The sequence below is a fragment of the Mauremys mutica genome, chromosome 1, assembly GCF_020497125.1.
Source record: "Mauremys mutica isolate MM-2020 ecotype Southern chromosome 1, ASM2049712v1, whole genome shotgun sequence".
Lineage (NCBI taxonomy): Eukaryota > Metazoa > Chordata > Testudines > Geoemydidae > Mauremys > Mauremys mutica.
The window spans coordinates 109,294,271-109,311,979 of NC_059072.1; the positions used below are offsets into that span (position 1 = coordinate 109,294,271).

The 17,709-nt window shown below is 39.8% G+C and overlaps 1 protein-coding gene across 11 annotated transcripts in view; it reads left to right on the forward strand.

Moving 5' to 3' along the window:
• The window catches only part of CAPRIN2 (caprin family member 2), a 59,033-nt gene that overhangs the window by 24,813 nt on the left and 16,511 nt on the right, over positions 1–17,709 (forward strand). For 7 of the 11 annotated variants that reach the window (XM_044990595.1, XM_044990614.1, XM_044990606.1 and 4 more), the window contains exons 7-14: positions 1,374–1,538; positions 2,272–2,315; positions 4,070–5,146; positions 6,072–6,113; positions 6,501–6,620; positions 16,112–16,243; positions 16,483–16,570; positions 17,477–17,532. In XM_044990595.1, the coding sequence (XP_044846530.1) occupies positions 1,374–1,538; positions 2,272–2,315; positions 4,070–5,146; positions 6,072–6,113; positions 6,501–6,620; positions 16,112–16,243; positions 16,483–16,570; positions 17,477–17,532 (1,724 nt within the window). The remainder of the gene's footprint in view (positions 1–1,373; positions 1,539–2,271; positions 2,316–4,069; positions 5,147–6,071; positions 6,114–6,500; positions 6,621–16,111; positions 16,244–16,482; positions 16,571–17,476; positions 17,533–17,709) is intronic. The other 4 variants (XM_044990630.1, XM_044990622.1, XM_044990593.1 and 1 more) reach the window with 3 other exon arrangements.

Here is a 17,709-nt window from a genome sequence, read left to right on the forward strand (position 1 = left end):
TGTTGCCTGTGTATGTTGCCTTAATTCCCAACTCTTCTGAAACCCTTTCTCATACATGTCTCTCGATTTTTTTGTAAGAAAGCAGATGGCACAATTCTACAAACTAGAGTAGAGAGGGCTGAGACTTCAAAGCAACACTATGCATCTTTTTCCCCTGTTGGAGCTTTCCTTCATGATTCTGTTAACGTTTGTCTTGACTTCTAAAAACTTCAGCCTAATATACCTGCGCTCTTCTCATTGCTATTCCTTTTTCTTGTCTAGTACTAATCTTCACTTCTCACTCTTACCACTACTAGACTTGTAGAGAAATCTTTACCTGCTACACTGTCTAAAACATCCTAATAAATGGCATTCTGAATACCATCTGAAAATTTCTCCTTTACCTACATGTTGTAACTTCTGTGACTCAGTAATGTATTAGTTTTGCGCAATTTGTGATGACTTGTCTAAAAGACTATACGAGAAGTTTTTTGCCTTTGGGATTGGGTTAGACCAGTTGTCACCAACCAGCAGATCACGATCAACTGGTCAATCCTAGAGCTTCTTCCAGTCAATTGCAATCTCTGTCTGCTAAAAGTCCAGTGACGCAGCAGTTTCAAGGCAGGCTCCCTGCTTGCCCTGGCCCCATGCTGCTCCCGGAAGCGGCTGGCATATCTGTGCCCCTGGGGGGCAGCAGCAGCACCAGGTGGCTCTGCACTGCTGCTGCCCTGCCCCCCCCAGTGCAGACTCTACAGCTCCCATTGGCTAGGAGCTGCAGGGATGGGGGCAGCTGGGTCATCATTCCTGGCCACTGGGAGCTGTGGAGTAGGCGCTGGGAGGGAGGGTGGGGAGCTGGGGCAGCAATAGCATGCAGAGCCATGCCAGCCACTTCTGGAAGTGGCGTGGGGTCAGAGCATGCAGGGAGCCTTCCTTACCCTGCTGCACCGCCGCCTGGAAGCCTCCTGTGGTGAGCACCTCCCGGCTGGAGCTTGCACCCTCTTCACCCAGAGCCCCCACCTGCATCCAAACTCCCTCCAAGAGCTTGCACTCCTCACTCCCTCCTGCACCCCAACCCCCTGCCCCAGTCTCAGCCAAGAGCCTCCACACTCCAAACCCCTCAGCCTCAGCCCAATGAAAGTGAGGGTGGGGGAGAGTGAGTGACAGAGGGAGGGGGGAATGGAGTGGGCAGGACCTTGGGATAGGGATAGGGTAAATCCTGGGTTGGTTTTAAATTCAAAAAGTGATCTTAGGCATAAAGATTGGAGACCACTGGGTTTAGACACTGCCGTTTAATTATAAAGAAGCTTCCAAGGACATATCTTCAGACTGTAAGATGTGAATACTTTTTTTAACCTCTGACTTGCCTATCACAACATTTTCTTTTATCTCTTCAGATAAACATATGAAGGAACTGTTATCCAAACTCTTAAACTCTGGATATTTTGAAAATATTCCTGTGCCTCGCAACATGCAAATAAAAGAGGAATTGGAAGAGGAAGTAATAAGAAAATCTGAGAGAACAAGACCATTGCCAAAAGGAGAGTCTGTCAAAGAGCCAGGTTGAGTATATGTTTCCAAGTGTAATTCCTGATCCATGTTAAGATAAGCTTCTCAAAAAACTGAGTGTCTAGATACCTTGAATAGCTTAGTTCTATAAACTTAATCATACTGCAAGCATACAGAAGCTTAACTGAGTGGGGTTTATTTTATTTTATTTTTTTGGACAACACTACAGCTAAATTCAGTTGGTATATCAGCAACTGAAATATACCATACAAAACTTGCAACAGTATATGTTGGTTTGAACACCCTCTAACACCAGTAAAGAAATGGTTTCACTGATAGTGGTATTGCCTGGGATCAAAAATTCAGTTTAATCTATTTTTCATATCTAACGTAAGTTGTCTGCGTGCTTTTTGAGTACCTCATTGGTGAAGCTGTGGGAAATGCCTGTTGTAGGAAATGTCACTTTTGAGTGCACTACTACAGTGCTTAGGTTATAGATAACTGCAAGGCAATGTTTTTCTGAATCTTTCCTTTTTTTTAACTTGTACTTTGTTACATTGAACATTTTTGCCAAACTGAAGTTTGGCAAGACCTAAGTTTCATGTCATTTCATGTAGAACATAAAATATAAATGTTTTAGAAAATCATTCAGATCAGCAATTAATGACTTACTGATTTAACAATGAATTAGTTAATATTTTTTAAGGGACTTTGTTGGGACACTGAAAGGTTTCATGTTTATCTCTGTAATAATCTGAAGCAAATTAATATTATTCCTTTTCCTAGAACCCCTTATGAAGCTTTTGCAGTCTGAGATACAGCCACAAGAGGTAAAATACTTAATTATTTTAACTGTCTATTTGATAGAATACATTTAATTGTGTTAAGTAGTTACGCCTCTGAGTGGTAACTTAATTCTGATATTATAGGAGTCTTAAAATTTATTCTACAAAAGTTGTGAAACACTAGTAAGAAGCAGTTTACCAAAAACTGCTGTCCAGTAAAAATTTTAGCCAAGATCTTAGAACCGAAAACCTAACGATGGTCTAGATGTGCTGCTTCCAAAGTAGGAAAAATTAAAAACTTAAAGCTCTAACTTTTAGTCTTAATCCAAAGGAACATTAACATTCAGGGAATATATGGGGGTAGAATGTAACCCTGTCTGCTAGGGGTTAAGATTGAGCAGGAATGGTTTAATACATTTGTTGACCCTTTGGAGCGTTTTTATAAATTAGTGGAAAAACCAAAGCATCTGATTGTGTAGATTCAACTACTTATATCTTTATTCCTGTTTCCAGGAGATTGATTCTCTTGTGCTGCTGCATCAGACAATACACAATTACAAATAAAGGCGCCTTCTAAAGTATTAAGCTCATAATTTTTGTTATCTAGATTTAAAACTATGGCAGAGTTAAGAATGGTGTTCTGGCTTTATCAAACTAAGGTAGGGCTCCCTAGATATTGGCTTGGCTATATTAATAGTTAATTGATACAGTAAAATTACTACAGAGTTTGGCCTAACAAACTGTAGACCACAAATGTCCTTTAAATCTGCTTCAGAACTACTAGGCTACTCATACATTTCAATAAGCAACAGCATCAAGCAGAAACTTTTTTGATATTTAATCCTGAAAAGGGAACCTTTTTGGCAGTTTGTAACCAAGCAACTGGAAATATCAAAGCTTATGCAATGTCTTTGTATCCCAAACATCTCACCAGAGGGAGTATAACAAATAAAGCAGATTTTTGATAGTATACTAAAATTAAAATTTAGTCTTCTAGACTCTGCCCAGCTAGTCTAAACTTATAATTCTGTGCTATAACTGGTTAAGTGGACAGAACACAGCCAGTAAGTAGTCATCTTTTTCACATCCAGTTTTTTACTGGCTCGTAGGCCTACAATAGCATAGCTACTATAAGCCTCTGGAAGCTACTTCCAGTTATCTAACTTCCTGGATCTGAGTAGGAATGCACTGAGACTTTCTGGTTATTCAAATATATTGTCTCTAGGATTGGGTCATTAGCTATGATCTGAACTTCCAGTAAATAAGAGGTAGTTTATTATGAGCTTTCAAGGGGTTAAATAAGCCAAAAGAGCAAGATCCTTCATTTTCTTATTCTTTAATGGAAGAAATAGTATTCACACTGTTCACACCAGGGTGTTTTAGGTGCTATACCGGATGAGGTCAATGCCCTGCAGAAACTACAATTGAATTTTAAACATGGCATGATCATGGATAACAAATAGAGAAATCAGGGAATGAGAGAGGACAAGGGTAAGAGCAATAAGATTGTATGGCTACTCAATTTGGGCATGTTCCTAGATGTTTTAGTGTTCAATTGTATTTCATTGTGCTGCTCCTCTCCAACATGCTGGAAAGAGTAACTATTCAGTGTCCACAATATTACAGGATAAAACCATGTCTCTTTGTATTGAAACAAAGCAATTCTTCAACTGGCTGCCTGTGTTCTGTCTGTTTTCATTAGGTCACTCAACTACAGAGCTTTTTTTCTAACTTAAAAACTGAGCTAAACTCTGGTACCAATGTTTTCTTGAGCCACTAAATTTCTTTGGTCTGTGTAGTTTCTCAACAGGCGCTATTTGCCGGAAGCAGAACGCTCTGTCAAGAAGCCTGAAGAATGCAAACCTTGGGAAGCAGAGTACACCAGAAAGCAAGAACCTCCAAAATCCTGGGAAATGCTTGTTGATTTAGAAGAACAAGAACAGAAGAAGCAGAAGCAGGAATCTCTAAAGCCTTGGGAATCTTGTGGTAGGCATCAGGAACAGAAGAAGCAGGAATCTCCAAAGCTCTGGGAAGCTTGTGTCAGGGAAGAAGAGGGACAGAAGCAGGAGTCTTCAAAGCCCTGGGAAACTAGTGTTAGGGAGGAAGAACAGAAAAAGCAGGAGACTCCAAAGCCTTGGGTAATGCATGTTAGGGAGGAACAGGATTCTCCAAAACCTTGGATAGCAAAAGTTAGGGAAGAGCAGGAACAGAGGAAGCAGGAATCTCCCAGACTATGGGCTGCAAAAGTTCGGGAAGAGCAGGAACAAAGGAAGCAGGACTCTCCAAGACCTTGGGCAACAAAAGTTCAGGAAGAGCCAGACCAAAAGCCAGAATCTCAAAGACCTTGGGTAACCCAAACTAGGGAGGAACCAGAACAAAAGAAGCAGGAACCTGTGAAGCCTTGGGGAACGCGTGTTAGGGAGGAACCAGAACAAAAGAAGCAGGAACCTGTGAAATCGTGGGAAACACGTGTTAGGGAGGAACCAGAACAAAAGAAGCAGGAACCTGTGAAGCCTTGGGTAACCCAAACTAGGGAGGAACCAGAACAAAAGAAGCAGGAACCTGTGAAATCCTGGGAAACACGTGTTAGGGAGGAATCAGAACAAAAGAAGCAGGAACCTGTGAAGTCCTGGGAAACACGTGTTAGGGAGGAATCAGAACAAAAGAAGCAGGAACCTGTGAAGTCCTGGGAAACACGTGTTAGGGAGGAATCAGAACAAAAGAAGCAGGACTCTCCAAAAGCTTGGGAAACATCTGACAGGCAGCAGCCAGTATCATCGCAGCAGTTACAGAATACTCCCAAGTCCTGGGGAGCTGCAAGTCTTGTGCCAAAGGAGCAGGTTGGGCCAAAGAAGTTTGATGTGGAACCCAAAGATGTGAGTTGGCATAGGTAGTATTAACTCCCATTAAGTTTATTATAATGTGAGTATTTCAGACTAAAACAATACAGTAGTCAGGATTTGTAAGAGTTGCATTGTGGAGTTCTGGACTCAGATTTCCATGTCACTCCTGAGTGGGTGAAGTCAGATTTTAACTGATACACTAATTTTTGCTATATCTGGAAAGCAAAATGTTCTTGCTTCTTGTATCAACCCCAGTAATACTGCAGTTAGGCCTCAAATTAAATTTACATTTTTGCATAAGGCAGAGTAGACTTCATTTAGCTCTTCTGCAGCTGATAGCTCTGTAAATGTCCACTTCCATTAACACTACAAATCAGCTATGACTCACTCAGACAAGGATCAAATACTTAAGAAAGTACTATGTACAAATAGCATGTCAGTACTTTTTTAGGCTTTTAACAAAATAGCCTTTAAATCTGGGTATTTTTACTTGATCTAGAAGTTAACCAACTTGATGCTTAAGTATGTGTTTCCAGATAAATGAATATGCTAAACTACTGTTCTGGAATGTTTTGGAAACTCTAACAAAGTGGTTTGGTTTAGTAATATAGAAAATGCAAGGTTTTGAGGGATCCAACAACATTCCAGCTTAATTTTACATCTCTTCCTCAACTGTGTTCACAAGTAGCTAACTTTAACAGCATGGAGAAATCGATACAGTGAATAGATCAGTATCTGGGGAGGCGTACTTCCAAAGTAATATTTAGGCTTGATCTAAATTTTAGTAAGACCATAGATGGAAAATAAAGCGCAACTGAAGTGGCTTGTGCACAGGTATTGTCCAAGTCTACGTCATTCTTTTTAAAGCTGTTGGTGTTTCAATAAATGACTAGATTAAATGGACAAGATCAATGTAAGATCCACACTTTTTTTGAAAAGTGGATATTCTTGTATCTAGAGACGGGATCGCAGACAGAAGCATGAATCTGAAGTGAAACGAGTGGGTAACGTAAAACAGTGGGTGATAAAGAATGGGAGTAAGGTTATTTAGCAAATCTTATATGCTTATAGTTAAGTTGGTCTTCATAAACACTTTTCACTGTAGTATATTGTAAAGTTGCATGCTTCCACTGGTATTGCTAGTATGGGAGGGGAAAGGCTGACTTTTCCCAGCTGGTAAATCTTTTTAAACATAATGGCATTAATGTTCATAGCTATGTGCATAACTTGACATTGTACTAAAAATAATTCAGAGCAATGTAGCCACTGTAAAGTACTCAAATGTTCTTAGCACTTTAAGATTCATTGGAATGTCTAGTGTTGGTTTAGTTTCTAAAGCTTATGTTTGAGATGCTTCCTAATGAGATGGGCCTCTTATTTTATATAGGATGGAAAAACAGATGGATTAAGTGGTGGACATGGCTTTGATGCAGTAAGAAAAAAGGAGGCCCTCCAATCAGTCGGGGAGAGTTTTAAACTACCTAGGAGTCTCCAAAGCAATGTACAGGTGTGCTAGTCAGCCATATCAAACTAAAATGATAGTCCAATATTTAGAGTATACAAAAACTGGGATGTCTTTATAAAGCAGCTGAATGTGTTTGGTGCACTGCACTAAATGCAGCATATTTATGTCTAGTTCTTCAAAATCTTGACCTGTGGAGGAGGCAGATGTGTTAACTGCCACATCACTTTAGCCTTATGTAGTGGAACTTCAACAGACTCGCAGATTACTGTCAGACTGCATTACAAAAGAACAGTGATTTAACAGATAAAATGCTGATTCTAAGTTGACAGCATTTCACTTGTAAAATTAATACACTTAAAACAGTGGTCTCAATTCCATAAAGTAAGGATATGAACATATCTGGCATTTATCTGGCTCAGAGTGTGAACACTGTATACAGGCTCATCTCTAACCAACACCTGAGGATGAATTGGATAAAATAGAAAGGTGTGGCTTGTGTGCCTATGTTTAGAAACTAAGTTTTATTCAAGCTTTTTAGAGCATTTGAGAAAATGATCTTTGTTATGAGTTGCTAAGGCAAGAATGAAGAAAACTTGCTTATAACTAGGGTCTTCCAGGTAGTCGAGAGAAGCCACTTACCCTAAATATAAGTCAGATGACCACCAGTATGTCTACACAGTGGCTGGAAGGGTACTTCACAGTGTGGGTTGGCAGATGTGCTAGCTTTGCTCAATCTGGCATGCTAAAAATACCAATATGGTTGCAGGAATTTAGGCTAGCTGCCTGAGTGCAGTCACACTGGAACCCCTGGCTATGTAGTGGGCTGCCAGTTAAGCTGCCACTTGTGCCACCACAGCTGTTCCTATTTCTAGCATGCTGGCCTGAGTGAAGCTAGCACATCTGTCTACCTATGTTGGGAAGCATGCTCTCAGCTGGTGTGAAGGCGTGCCCTTAATCTGAACATTGTATAGGCTGAATGGACAAATATTGAGGATGAATATTACTTGTGTAGGCATGCACTTAGTGTTGGCAAAATATTGAAAGCTTTAACTGAAAAATAAGTAATTTAGGTATACCAAAGGCTAAACTAGGATTGTGTTCTGGATCCAAGTGCTTAAGTTGTAAAATTGGAGGTCTTTAGTAAAAGCAAAACTGACTTGAGGAAGAAGTTTGTTTTCCTTTTAAAAAGAAACTTAAAACTCTTATGTTTTAATTGAAATAGGCTGTCTTAATATCAAACTCTCCTCTGACTAAGAATACATATGAAACTTCAAGTCAAAACAAGTTTTTATTCAACATTTGAGAGCAGGTGGTAAAATCAGACTTACAGTCGAAATTATTTCAGCTTCAGTTATGGCTTTCACTACTGCTTGCTGAAGAACACATAGTAAGTCCACTAGTCAGTCCCATAATGCCAGATGCCATGTCTAATCCCAAATCAGGAAGTAAACGTAGTTTAGAATCAATCTCAAGCATACACTTTGACCAAGAGCATCACTTGGATGTATAGGCATCTCCTTCTACCCGTTGACTGCTCTTTGAAGTACTGCATCATCACCTGTACAAATCTAAAAACATGTTTGGAAAAGGCACCATGCAGCATGTGAGATGCTAAATAGTGTGGTACCTTCAAAATATCCTAGTCTGTAGGTATTCTCATCTCCTCTAGTTTGAAATGCTGAGGAATGACAAGCAGTGAACATTGTGGGCTATCTTTCCTAATATGTAAATCATCATCCAGTTGGTATGCAGAACTGTGCTGTATGATCATGCATTCAAATATTCTTAAATGTATGCAGTTATGGGTAATATCTAATATACTATTGCACTGTGAAGGTAGTTTTATGTCTGTAAGCCAAGACTGGAATACTGGATGGTACAGTTCCTTGTGCCATGAATTATGTATGATCTGGCATAGATCATTGTTTGTTTTTGGTGCTTAATCCCTGAAGCCTGAGTTTTCAGATGTTTTTTACTTTTAATAAAATTTACCTTTTTTTTAAAAGAATCCTTTGATTGCAAAGTCCTTAGACAAGGGGTTGGTCTGTGCTCACATTGCTAAGGCAATTGGTTGGTATTTTATTCTCAAGCCTCTCCAGAAAAGGGAATGAAGAGGCTTGGGGGGGGATAAGGATTCCAAGTGACCCTTCCCTGAATATTTGTGAAAATCACTTGGTGGTGGCAGCAATATCTGTTTTAACCTAAGCTGGTAGAAAAGCATAGGGGTCTTTCATGCAGGTCCCCACATCGATATCTGAGTTCAGATTTGAGGGGGTATACCCTGGCAGTTGCTATCAACCAAGGCTGGATTTAAACAAGTGATTTTAAAGATGAAAGAATCAGTATTCAACCACCATGAGCATGCTGTGGTTGTTCTGTGCATTTGCATTTTAGTAGGAATAGCTGGAGTGTGGCAGGGAAGGAACATGCTTTTAACCAATCAGCTGTTGCATCCAATAGTGAATTTATTGTTTTGCACTATTTGCTTTTGTAAGTGGTCTGTTTAATAGCCCTCTTGATTGTCAGAGGACCTAAAAGCAACCTGTAGGTACCTGCAGCTTCCTAATCAGATCTTGGACTGAAAATTGAACAGGGTATTGCTTTCAGAATGGGAATTAAATACGCTTCAGTGTAATAAAGACCTGAGTTCTCATTAATAGGCCACTTGTTAGATTTGGATCTGGTGTTTAGTTCAGCTACAAATTAACAGGAAAGTTCCCAGTTAGTATTGCTGGCCATTTGGAGAGCAATAGTGAGAGTTAAAGATCCTGGGGAAGCTGTTTCTTCAAAAACTGCGGGCTTTTACTACATTAAAGTGAGGCTAGGCACAAAGTAGTAGGTCTTAAAGTCTGAACTGTCAGATAACTCATGTATCTTCAGGGGAAGGTACACGAGGCCTCTTTCTAGGGGTATATAGCAGTACATAGCTAGTCTAAACTCTTGAGCATATTGGAGACATAGTTGGGCTGCAGCATTTAAAGTACTTTTCTCTAGTGCTTAGGAGACTCCGATGCGCATGTTATAACCTTGAGACTTTTTTCTAATGAAATGTTAGTGACTAGTTTGGTAGTGTTCAAAGAAGAAACACAAGTAAGATAGCTGTGAACATTTGTGGTCTGGGGAAGCAGCCCCACCTTGAAAGCTAAAGGAGCCTGTGAAAATTGATAGGCACAACTTAAACTTAGTTTTTCGATGGCAGACTGGACAAATTGCAATCACATGGGGACCAAATTTCCTTCTGGAGTGAATCATCCTAGCCACTTCTGTAGTGGTATTCTGGAGCACTGCTTATGCTCAGTTTATTACTACAAAAAGTGATTAATAGGCTGTAGCATCAGAATTGTGAATACACACTTGCCTTCATGAGGTGCAAACCACATGACCATGTAGGATCTTTTAATGCCTGTCTTGTCACTTGAACTGATATACATTTTACTTAACTTTGCTAACCACCATATCATTTACACCTAAGACAAAAGAAGAAGCCTGGTATATTCTGGAGGAAGTTGTTCCTCAGGCAGACTACATCTGAAAATAAAGACAACTTTGTAAAAGGAACATGCAAGGACTGACTTCATTTTTATTTATATTTTTATTTATTTTATATATGAAATGAAGTCACAGGTGTATGTGTATACATACACACGCTTAAACTAGATTTAAATCAACTTCATCTCCTCCTCCATTGGCATTCAGTATCAGAGGAAACACATTATTGCAGTATAATATAAGAATATATCCTGATAAGTATAAGCAAGAGTGCAAAAATGGTGGTTAATATTGTACATTCCAAGTTCATGGCACTACTTAAAAGCTAACTATAATTGCCAAAAGCTTTTCAGCTACTGTTTTATTAGACCACTTAAATTGAAGTCTTGTCTTGAAGTAGCTCAAAGTATTTATAAAAACTTTTACAGTAAGTTATTGTTTGCAATCTCCATTTCAGTTGGCATGGTAGTACTGCAACAATCTGTAGTAAAGTTCCAAACTTTTTTGATGTGGGGGAAGGGGGAGAGGGGAAGCTTTTTAGAAAACCTCTTGCAACCTCACTCATAGTCCTCCAAAACATGAAGGCAAACTGGTAGCTTCATCTTTGAAGTCTCAGCCTCCTAGAATGCAAGAGTCTTAGGACTGGAAGGGACCTCAAGAGGGCTTTTAATCCAGTCCCCTGCACTCATGACAGGACTAAGTATTATCTAGACCATCCCTGACAGGTTTGTCTAACTTGCTCTTAAAAATCTCCAATGACTGAGACCCCACAACCTCCCTAGGCAATTTATTCCAGTGCTTAACCACCCTGACAGGAAGTTTTTCCTAATGTCTCACCTAAATTGCCCTTGCTGCAATTTAAGCCCATTGCTTCCTGTCCTATCCTCAAAGGTTAAGGAGAGGGTTTTTTCCTCCTTGTAAGAACCTTTTATGTACTTAACTGTTCCGTCACTCCTCCATTTTCTCCAGACTAAACAAACCCAATTTTTTCAGTCTTCCCTCATAAGTCATGTTTTCTAGACCTTTCATAATTTGTTGCTCCTCTCTGGACTTTCTCCAGTTTATCCACCTCTTTCTTGAAATGTGATGCCCAGAATTGGACACGAGTCTCCAGTTGAGGCCTAATCAGTATGGAATAGAGCAGAAGAATTACTACTCATGGCTTCCTTACAACACTCCTGCTAATGCAGCCCAGAATGACATTTGCTATTTTTTTATTTTGGCAACAGTGTTACACTGACGCATCTAGCTTGTGATCCACTGATCCCTCAGATCCCTTTCTGTAGTACTCTTTCCTAGGTAGTCATTTCCCATTTTGTATGTGTGCAACTGATTGTTCCTTCCTAAGTGGAGTACTTTGCATTTCTCCTTATTAAATTTCATCCTATTTACTTCAGAGCATTTCTCTCATTTCTCCAGGGCATTTTGAATTTTAATTCTATCCTCCAAAGCACTTGTGACCCTTCCAAGATTGGTATTTGCAAACGTTATAAGAGTACTCTCTATGCCAGAGGTACTCAAACTGTGGTCTGTGAGCTCCATTCAGGTGGTCTGCAGATGGTTCCCTCTAAGGTGCACGCCTGGGCAGCTGCACACAAGAGTATGAAGGGCTGCCCACCTAACTTTGTCAGTTCCATATTGTGGGGCTGTCGTGGCAGGAGAGAGAGGGAGAGATCCCCCCCTTCCCAGCCCCATCTTGGGGGCTGCTGCAGTGGGGGAGAGCACATCATCGTATTAGAAAGGTAAGACTACTGATATTAAAATGAGTTGTGCTTTCATTTGTAGAACAAAATTAAGGTTTTTTTTATATAGCACTTTTATCCAAAGCACTTTACAATAGTTAGCTAATGGTACAAACAACATTTGGAAAGATCATTGTGTTCCACTGAGACCCTCAGTAATTTTCAAGTGGTCCACAAAAGAGTTTGAGATCCACTGCTCCATGCCATAATGTAATTCATTGATGAAGATATTGAACACAACTGGACCCAGGACTGATCCCTGTTGGACCCCAATTGATATGCCCTTCCATGTTGAATGTGAAACACTGATAACTACTTTCTGGGAACGGTTCCCTCCCTCCCCCCCGCTTGTCCACAAGGCTTGTTACCCCATCAAAGAAAGCTATTAGGTTGGTTTGACACAATTTGCTCTTGGAAAAACCCATGCTGTTACTTATCACCTAGGTTTCTGCAAATTAATTGCTTAATTTGCTCCATTATTTTTCCAGGTAGTGAAGTCTAGCTGACTGGTCTGTAATTCCCCAGGTTGTCCTTATTTCCCTTTTTATAGATTGGCAGTATATTTGCCCTTTTTCCAGTCCTCTGGAATCACTCCTGACTTTTTGAAGATAATTACTAATAGCTCAGATATCTCCTCAGTCAGCTCCTTGAGTATTCTAGGATGTATTTCATCAGGCCCTTGTGACTTGAAGATATTTAATTTGCCTAAGTAACTTTTAACTTGTTTCCCTATTTTAGGCTCTGATCCTACCACTGGCATTCATGAGTTTAGAGGTCCAATTGCTACTAAACTTTTTGGTGAAAACAAATTCATCTAGCACTTCTGCCACTTCCACATTGTTTTTCTCTCTCTCTCCTCCCCCTAACCCCACTGAGTAATGGGCCTTCCTGTCCTTGGTCTTCCTCTTGCTTTGAATGTATTTGTAGAGTGTTTTTCTTGTTACCCTTTTGTCTCTAGCTAGTTTAATCTCATTTTGTGCCTTGGCCTTTCTAATTTTGCCCCTGCATACTTGTGGTGTTTTATATTCATCCTTTGTAATTGGACCTGGTTTCTACTTTTTGATGTTTGAGAATGGAGAAAAAGCAACCTGGCATTCCATATTGCCTAACAATTTCATTTGGTCACAGCTTTGTCTGCAGCAAAAGCTTATGCCAGGGGTTGGCAACTTTTCAGAAGTGGTGTGCCGAGTCTTCATTTATTCACTCTAATTTAAGATTTCGTGTGCCAGTAATACATTTTAACGTTTTAGAAGGTCTTTCTATAAGTCTAATATATAACTAAACTCTTCTTGTATGTAAAGTAAATAAGGTTTTTTAAAATGTTTAAGAAGCTTCATTTAAAATTAAATTAAAATGCAGAGCTTCCCGGACTAGTGGCCAGGACCGGGGCAGTGTGAGTGCCACTGAAAATCAGCTCGTGTGCCGCCTTCGGCACCCGTGCCATAGGTTGCCTACCCCTGGCTTATGCAATATCTTTTTTGTATTCGAACATCATAATGGCTTGCCCTCTCAGTAGGCAAAAACTTGTTACTATAGACTAGTGTCCTCATATTCAGAAGTGCTGAGCACTTGCAGCCTCATATTATTTCAACAGGACTTTTGGCTGACCAGCACTTCTGAAAAGTAGGCCAAAGTCTTGTGCTTACTCTTTTTTCACTTTTTCACTTAGTGTAATGCTGGAAGTCAAGTTTCAGTAACACTCAACACTGAAGTTACTGTAAATAAAATTGCAACTAATATCTGAAAATAGATACAATAGAATCTCTTTGGTATGTGTGCGCACACTAATTTGTAGGCCTGACATATATTCACTTAAACACACCAAAGCAAAACTGTTTTTTAAAAGCTTTTCTTGGCTCTGTAAAGAGTGACATAATTTCAGATCGTTTCAACAATGTGAATAAGGTTGAGGTTATTACACATATAGAGGCACTAGCTCATGCTAATTCTATACCCACCACTAATTAACTACCTTCAGGAGCTGTATATTGAGAAGAAAATAACTTTAAATGGAGGACTTCAGAATTACTTTTGGGTTCTCTTGTACGCTGCAGTTATGCTTTTTGTATAACTGTGGGAGAAGATTTTCACATCTGATATGTGAAAGCATGAAAAGCCCTTTTTAGCCAAAAGTCTACAACTTGAATAAGGAGAATAGTCCTTTTTGAAAATGCTTGTCAGGAGTGATGGAGAAATCTGTACATGTATGGGTAAGAGGGAAGGATTGAGTAGAGAGCTGTAGGTGACCAAAGGTGGATGGATGTAATAGTGTGCATGTGTGTGGGGATGAATGTAAAAAATGGCCATAATTCTCCAGGATGTGAGAAGGTTAATAATGGCCTTGAGCTCTACACAGGAATAACTCCAGGCCCCAGTCCTGTGCTTGACTAATATAGATACTGAGAAGCCAACATGTACATATAGCTGCTGAGTTAGACGTCCCCGTATTGTTCGTGAGTCGGAATACCTCCTTACTAATTGTGTAGCCATGGCATTACTGTGACTTATGTAGTGCTCACACTTACATGATTGAAGAGTAGGAAGCTAAAGTTCATTGTTCCTGCATAACTTGGACAAAAATGGATCTTCTCCACATAAGGGTATCCTATGTTTAATTGGCATTGTACATTCATAAAACTGAAGTAATGTGGCTGCTTTTCTTCATCCCTGATGGTGCAGCTGTCTAGCTACACAAACTAGAGAGCAGTGTGCCTTTGGAATCTCATGTAGGAGTGTAGAATTGTTCACTTTCAGTTTCCCATTTAAATGACTCTCTCCTTTTTCTAACTCTTCCACTTTTGAGTTTACCTGGGCAGTAAATAAACATGCAGAACTCTGCAAGAGCACACTGTAATCTAGACATGGCATGGAGTATGAAACATGTAACTAACTGGGGAATGCTTGCAGAAGGTACTGAGTAGCATGCAAATAAGACTACAAAGCTTTGGATGTTTAGCCAGACTTATGATGATTGTTACTAGTGACTCTTGAATGCCTGTAGACTCTTCAGTAGTCTTCCATTTCTGTCTGACCTGATACCTTGATCTGTCCCATCTAATGTAATTGGAATCAGGCCTACTTCCTTCCTGTGGCATCTTTTTCCATCAAACTTGTCTTTCAAAAGATCTACTACATCATCTAGTCACTCAGTGCTAATACTGGATTGTTTCTTACAGTGCATTGTTTAGTTCTAAAAGTAACAGCGGTTCTGCTATGTAACCAATCTGTTTTTTCAACTGATAATTTCCCCTACCCCTTTCTTGGAATGATCCCCATTGTGGGGGAAACAACCACTCTACAGATCTTGGAACAAGCCAGAATGGGTTCTGTGGATTGGTTTGAGTATGTGACAAAGCTAAAAGACCAACTAAAGTCTGAAATGATGCACAAAAAGCTGCATTCAAAACCCTTTTTCTTGAGGACTGGGGTATACGTGTATTTCATGCCCAATTCTGAACTTGTGCTAATGCAACAGTTGAAGCTTCAGACTGTAAAGGGCAAGTTTTTGAGATGTTAGTGCCAAGCAATCTTGTTTGTAGCTCTACCTACTATTAGCTGCTGTTTCTTTAAAACATCTGGCAATGCCACCTCAAAAAAGATACGTACTCAGTATTCTATCACTCATGACTCTAATTGGCTGGGGTAGGAGGTATACTTCAAAAATCTTTGAGAATTGTGCATCTTAGTTTAAAAACTCAATTCCTATCCAAGTTTAGGTTTAAAACTGCTAAGAGAAAGTGTTTTAGCTAGGCAGTCCTAAATGCTGAGTGTTACTTGTTTGGCTGAATAAATATACCTAATTTTGTCTTGAACAAAGTTTTGCATACGTGGAAAAACCATAGTGAATAATGCAATGAGCTTAATCCAGTGACATCAGTAAACTGATTTCTGAAGTCAGGGGCGGCTCCAGACCCCAGCACGCCAAGCACGTGCTTGGGGCGGCACGCCGCGGGGGGCGCTCTGCCGGTCGCCGGGAGGGCGGCAGGTGGCTCCAGTGAACCTCCCGCAGGCGTGCCTGCGGAGGGTCCATTGGAGCCGCGGGACCTGCGACCGGCAGAGCGCCCCCCGCAGCGTGCCGCCCTGCTTGGGGCGGCGAAATGTCTGGAGCCGCCCCTGTCTGAAGTGAACAAAATGTGAACTTGTACATCAAGTTTTATTCAGGAGATGCCAATAACCAGTTTAGCACTTCTTATTCTGTGGTACTTGATTCTTAAACATCTGTTCTTGTGAAGACACTTGTCAGACTACTTACTGCAGGTTTTCCTCCTGCACCCGTTTATATAATCTTTCATTACATATTAGGTGCCTAAACCTGGACATCTGTCAGCTGCAGAATTTTGCTCTACTTCTACTCTTCCAAAGGATCCTATACTAAGGAGGGAAAAACTGCAGGATTTGATGACTCAGATACAAGGGACTTACAACTTCATGCAGGTATGTCTCTAGTTTATCCTGCAGTAACACCTACAGGGCTTGGGTCCCCATTGTGCCAGTGGTAATATTGTGGCAGATTTGTAGTAACTTGCTTTGTTACTGGAGTGGAGCTAGCTACTATTGACTAAATTAAATGAAAGTTTTTGGCAGAATATAGAATATTTAAATTCTGTGATCTTTTTTTGATCTGAACAATCCTACTTTTTTTCCTATTTCATGAACTTGGTAATCTTTCTAAGGAGTCCATCCTGGATGTTGATAAAGCTTCACCAAGTGCTATTTGTTCATCACAGCCACCTTCAGTAACTCCAGCAGGTAGCCCTTTAGGTAGGTAAACTCTTAAATAGAATCCGAGTTCTTGAAGTTGAATGGAGCAATGTTTCACTTGCACTGTGCATCACCAATAGCCATAATGGAGAAAAAATTATCTGTCTAGAATCTGACCATCTCCTTCACAATGTCTAAATCTAATGGCTAACATTTCATTAAATGGCCAACAGAATAACTTACAGCGACACTTAAATATGCATTAAGCTGCAGGGTTGTGGAACAATTGTCTTGCAACTTGAGACTTATACATGGTCAAGTTCTTCTAGCTCAGTACTTTAACCTCTCACCTAGGATTCAGTCCTTCAGATTGTACTTGTGTACCTATCTACAACACAGAATGTTTTATAATAGAACTCTAACAACCTATGGAATTCTTACACATACCCATTGCTTCTGGTGCAACAGTTAATACTGAACTGTCTCTAGTTATGCTGGTGCTATTAAGGTTTGAAGGGTAACAGGACTGTTTTTTAAAACGTATGAAGAAATTGTGTATTACAAAACAGGAAAAGAAGTCAGTCGTAATGGGTTTTGGGGAATGAAAGAAAATCTAAATGTTCATTCTTTTACCTCTGAAACTTTGAGTAAATTTGTCTTGAATCATTCAAGTAATCTTACTGAAATAGCTGTTCCATACGTAAGTCTTTCTGTTGTTGGAGACTGCTTTGACTTTTAACTTCAAGATGAAACTACACTTCCTAAATGTGAGGTGACTTAATTTAGGTTTCAATTTACTCAGCTTTCTGGTGTGCTTACTTTGTGATGTATAGTAAGGGCAATGTAGCTGCCCAAATTTAAGATTTAAAAAAAAAAAATCAGGTCTTTGAATTATGCTGAGACGCTGTAGTTAAATTTAAGGCAAATAGGTTGCTTGACTAAACCCTTACTCTTATTTTTACAAAGCTTCTAAAGAACTGAAACTGCCAAGTCAAAATGACTTTCTTCAGCAGCCACCACAGGTAAACTTAAAATAAGGGTACTGCTCTGTAGAATTAGACAATTGTGATTTTTAATAAGATTTCTGTATTGTGCTTTCAGAAATAACTCAGGAATTGTATAGGGAAATTATGTCAAAATATTGCTGTCATGAGACAGACCAAATTTTATTTAGTCTACCAAATTAAAACAGTATAGAA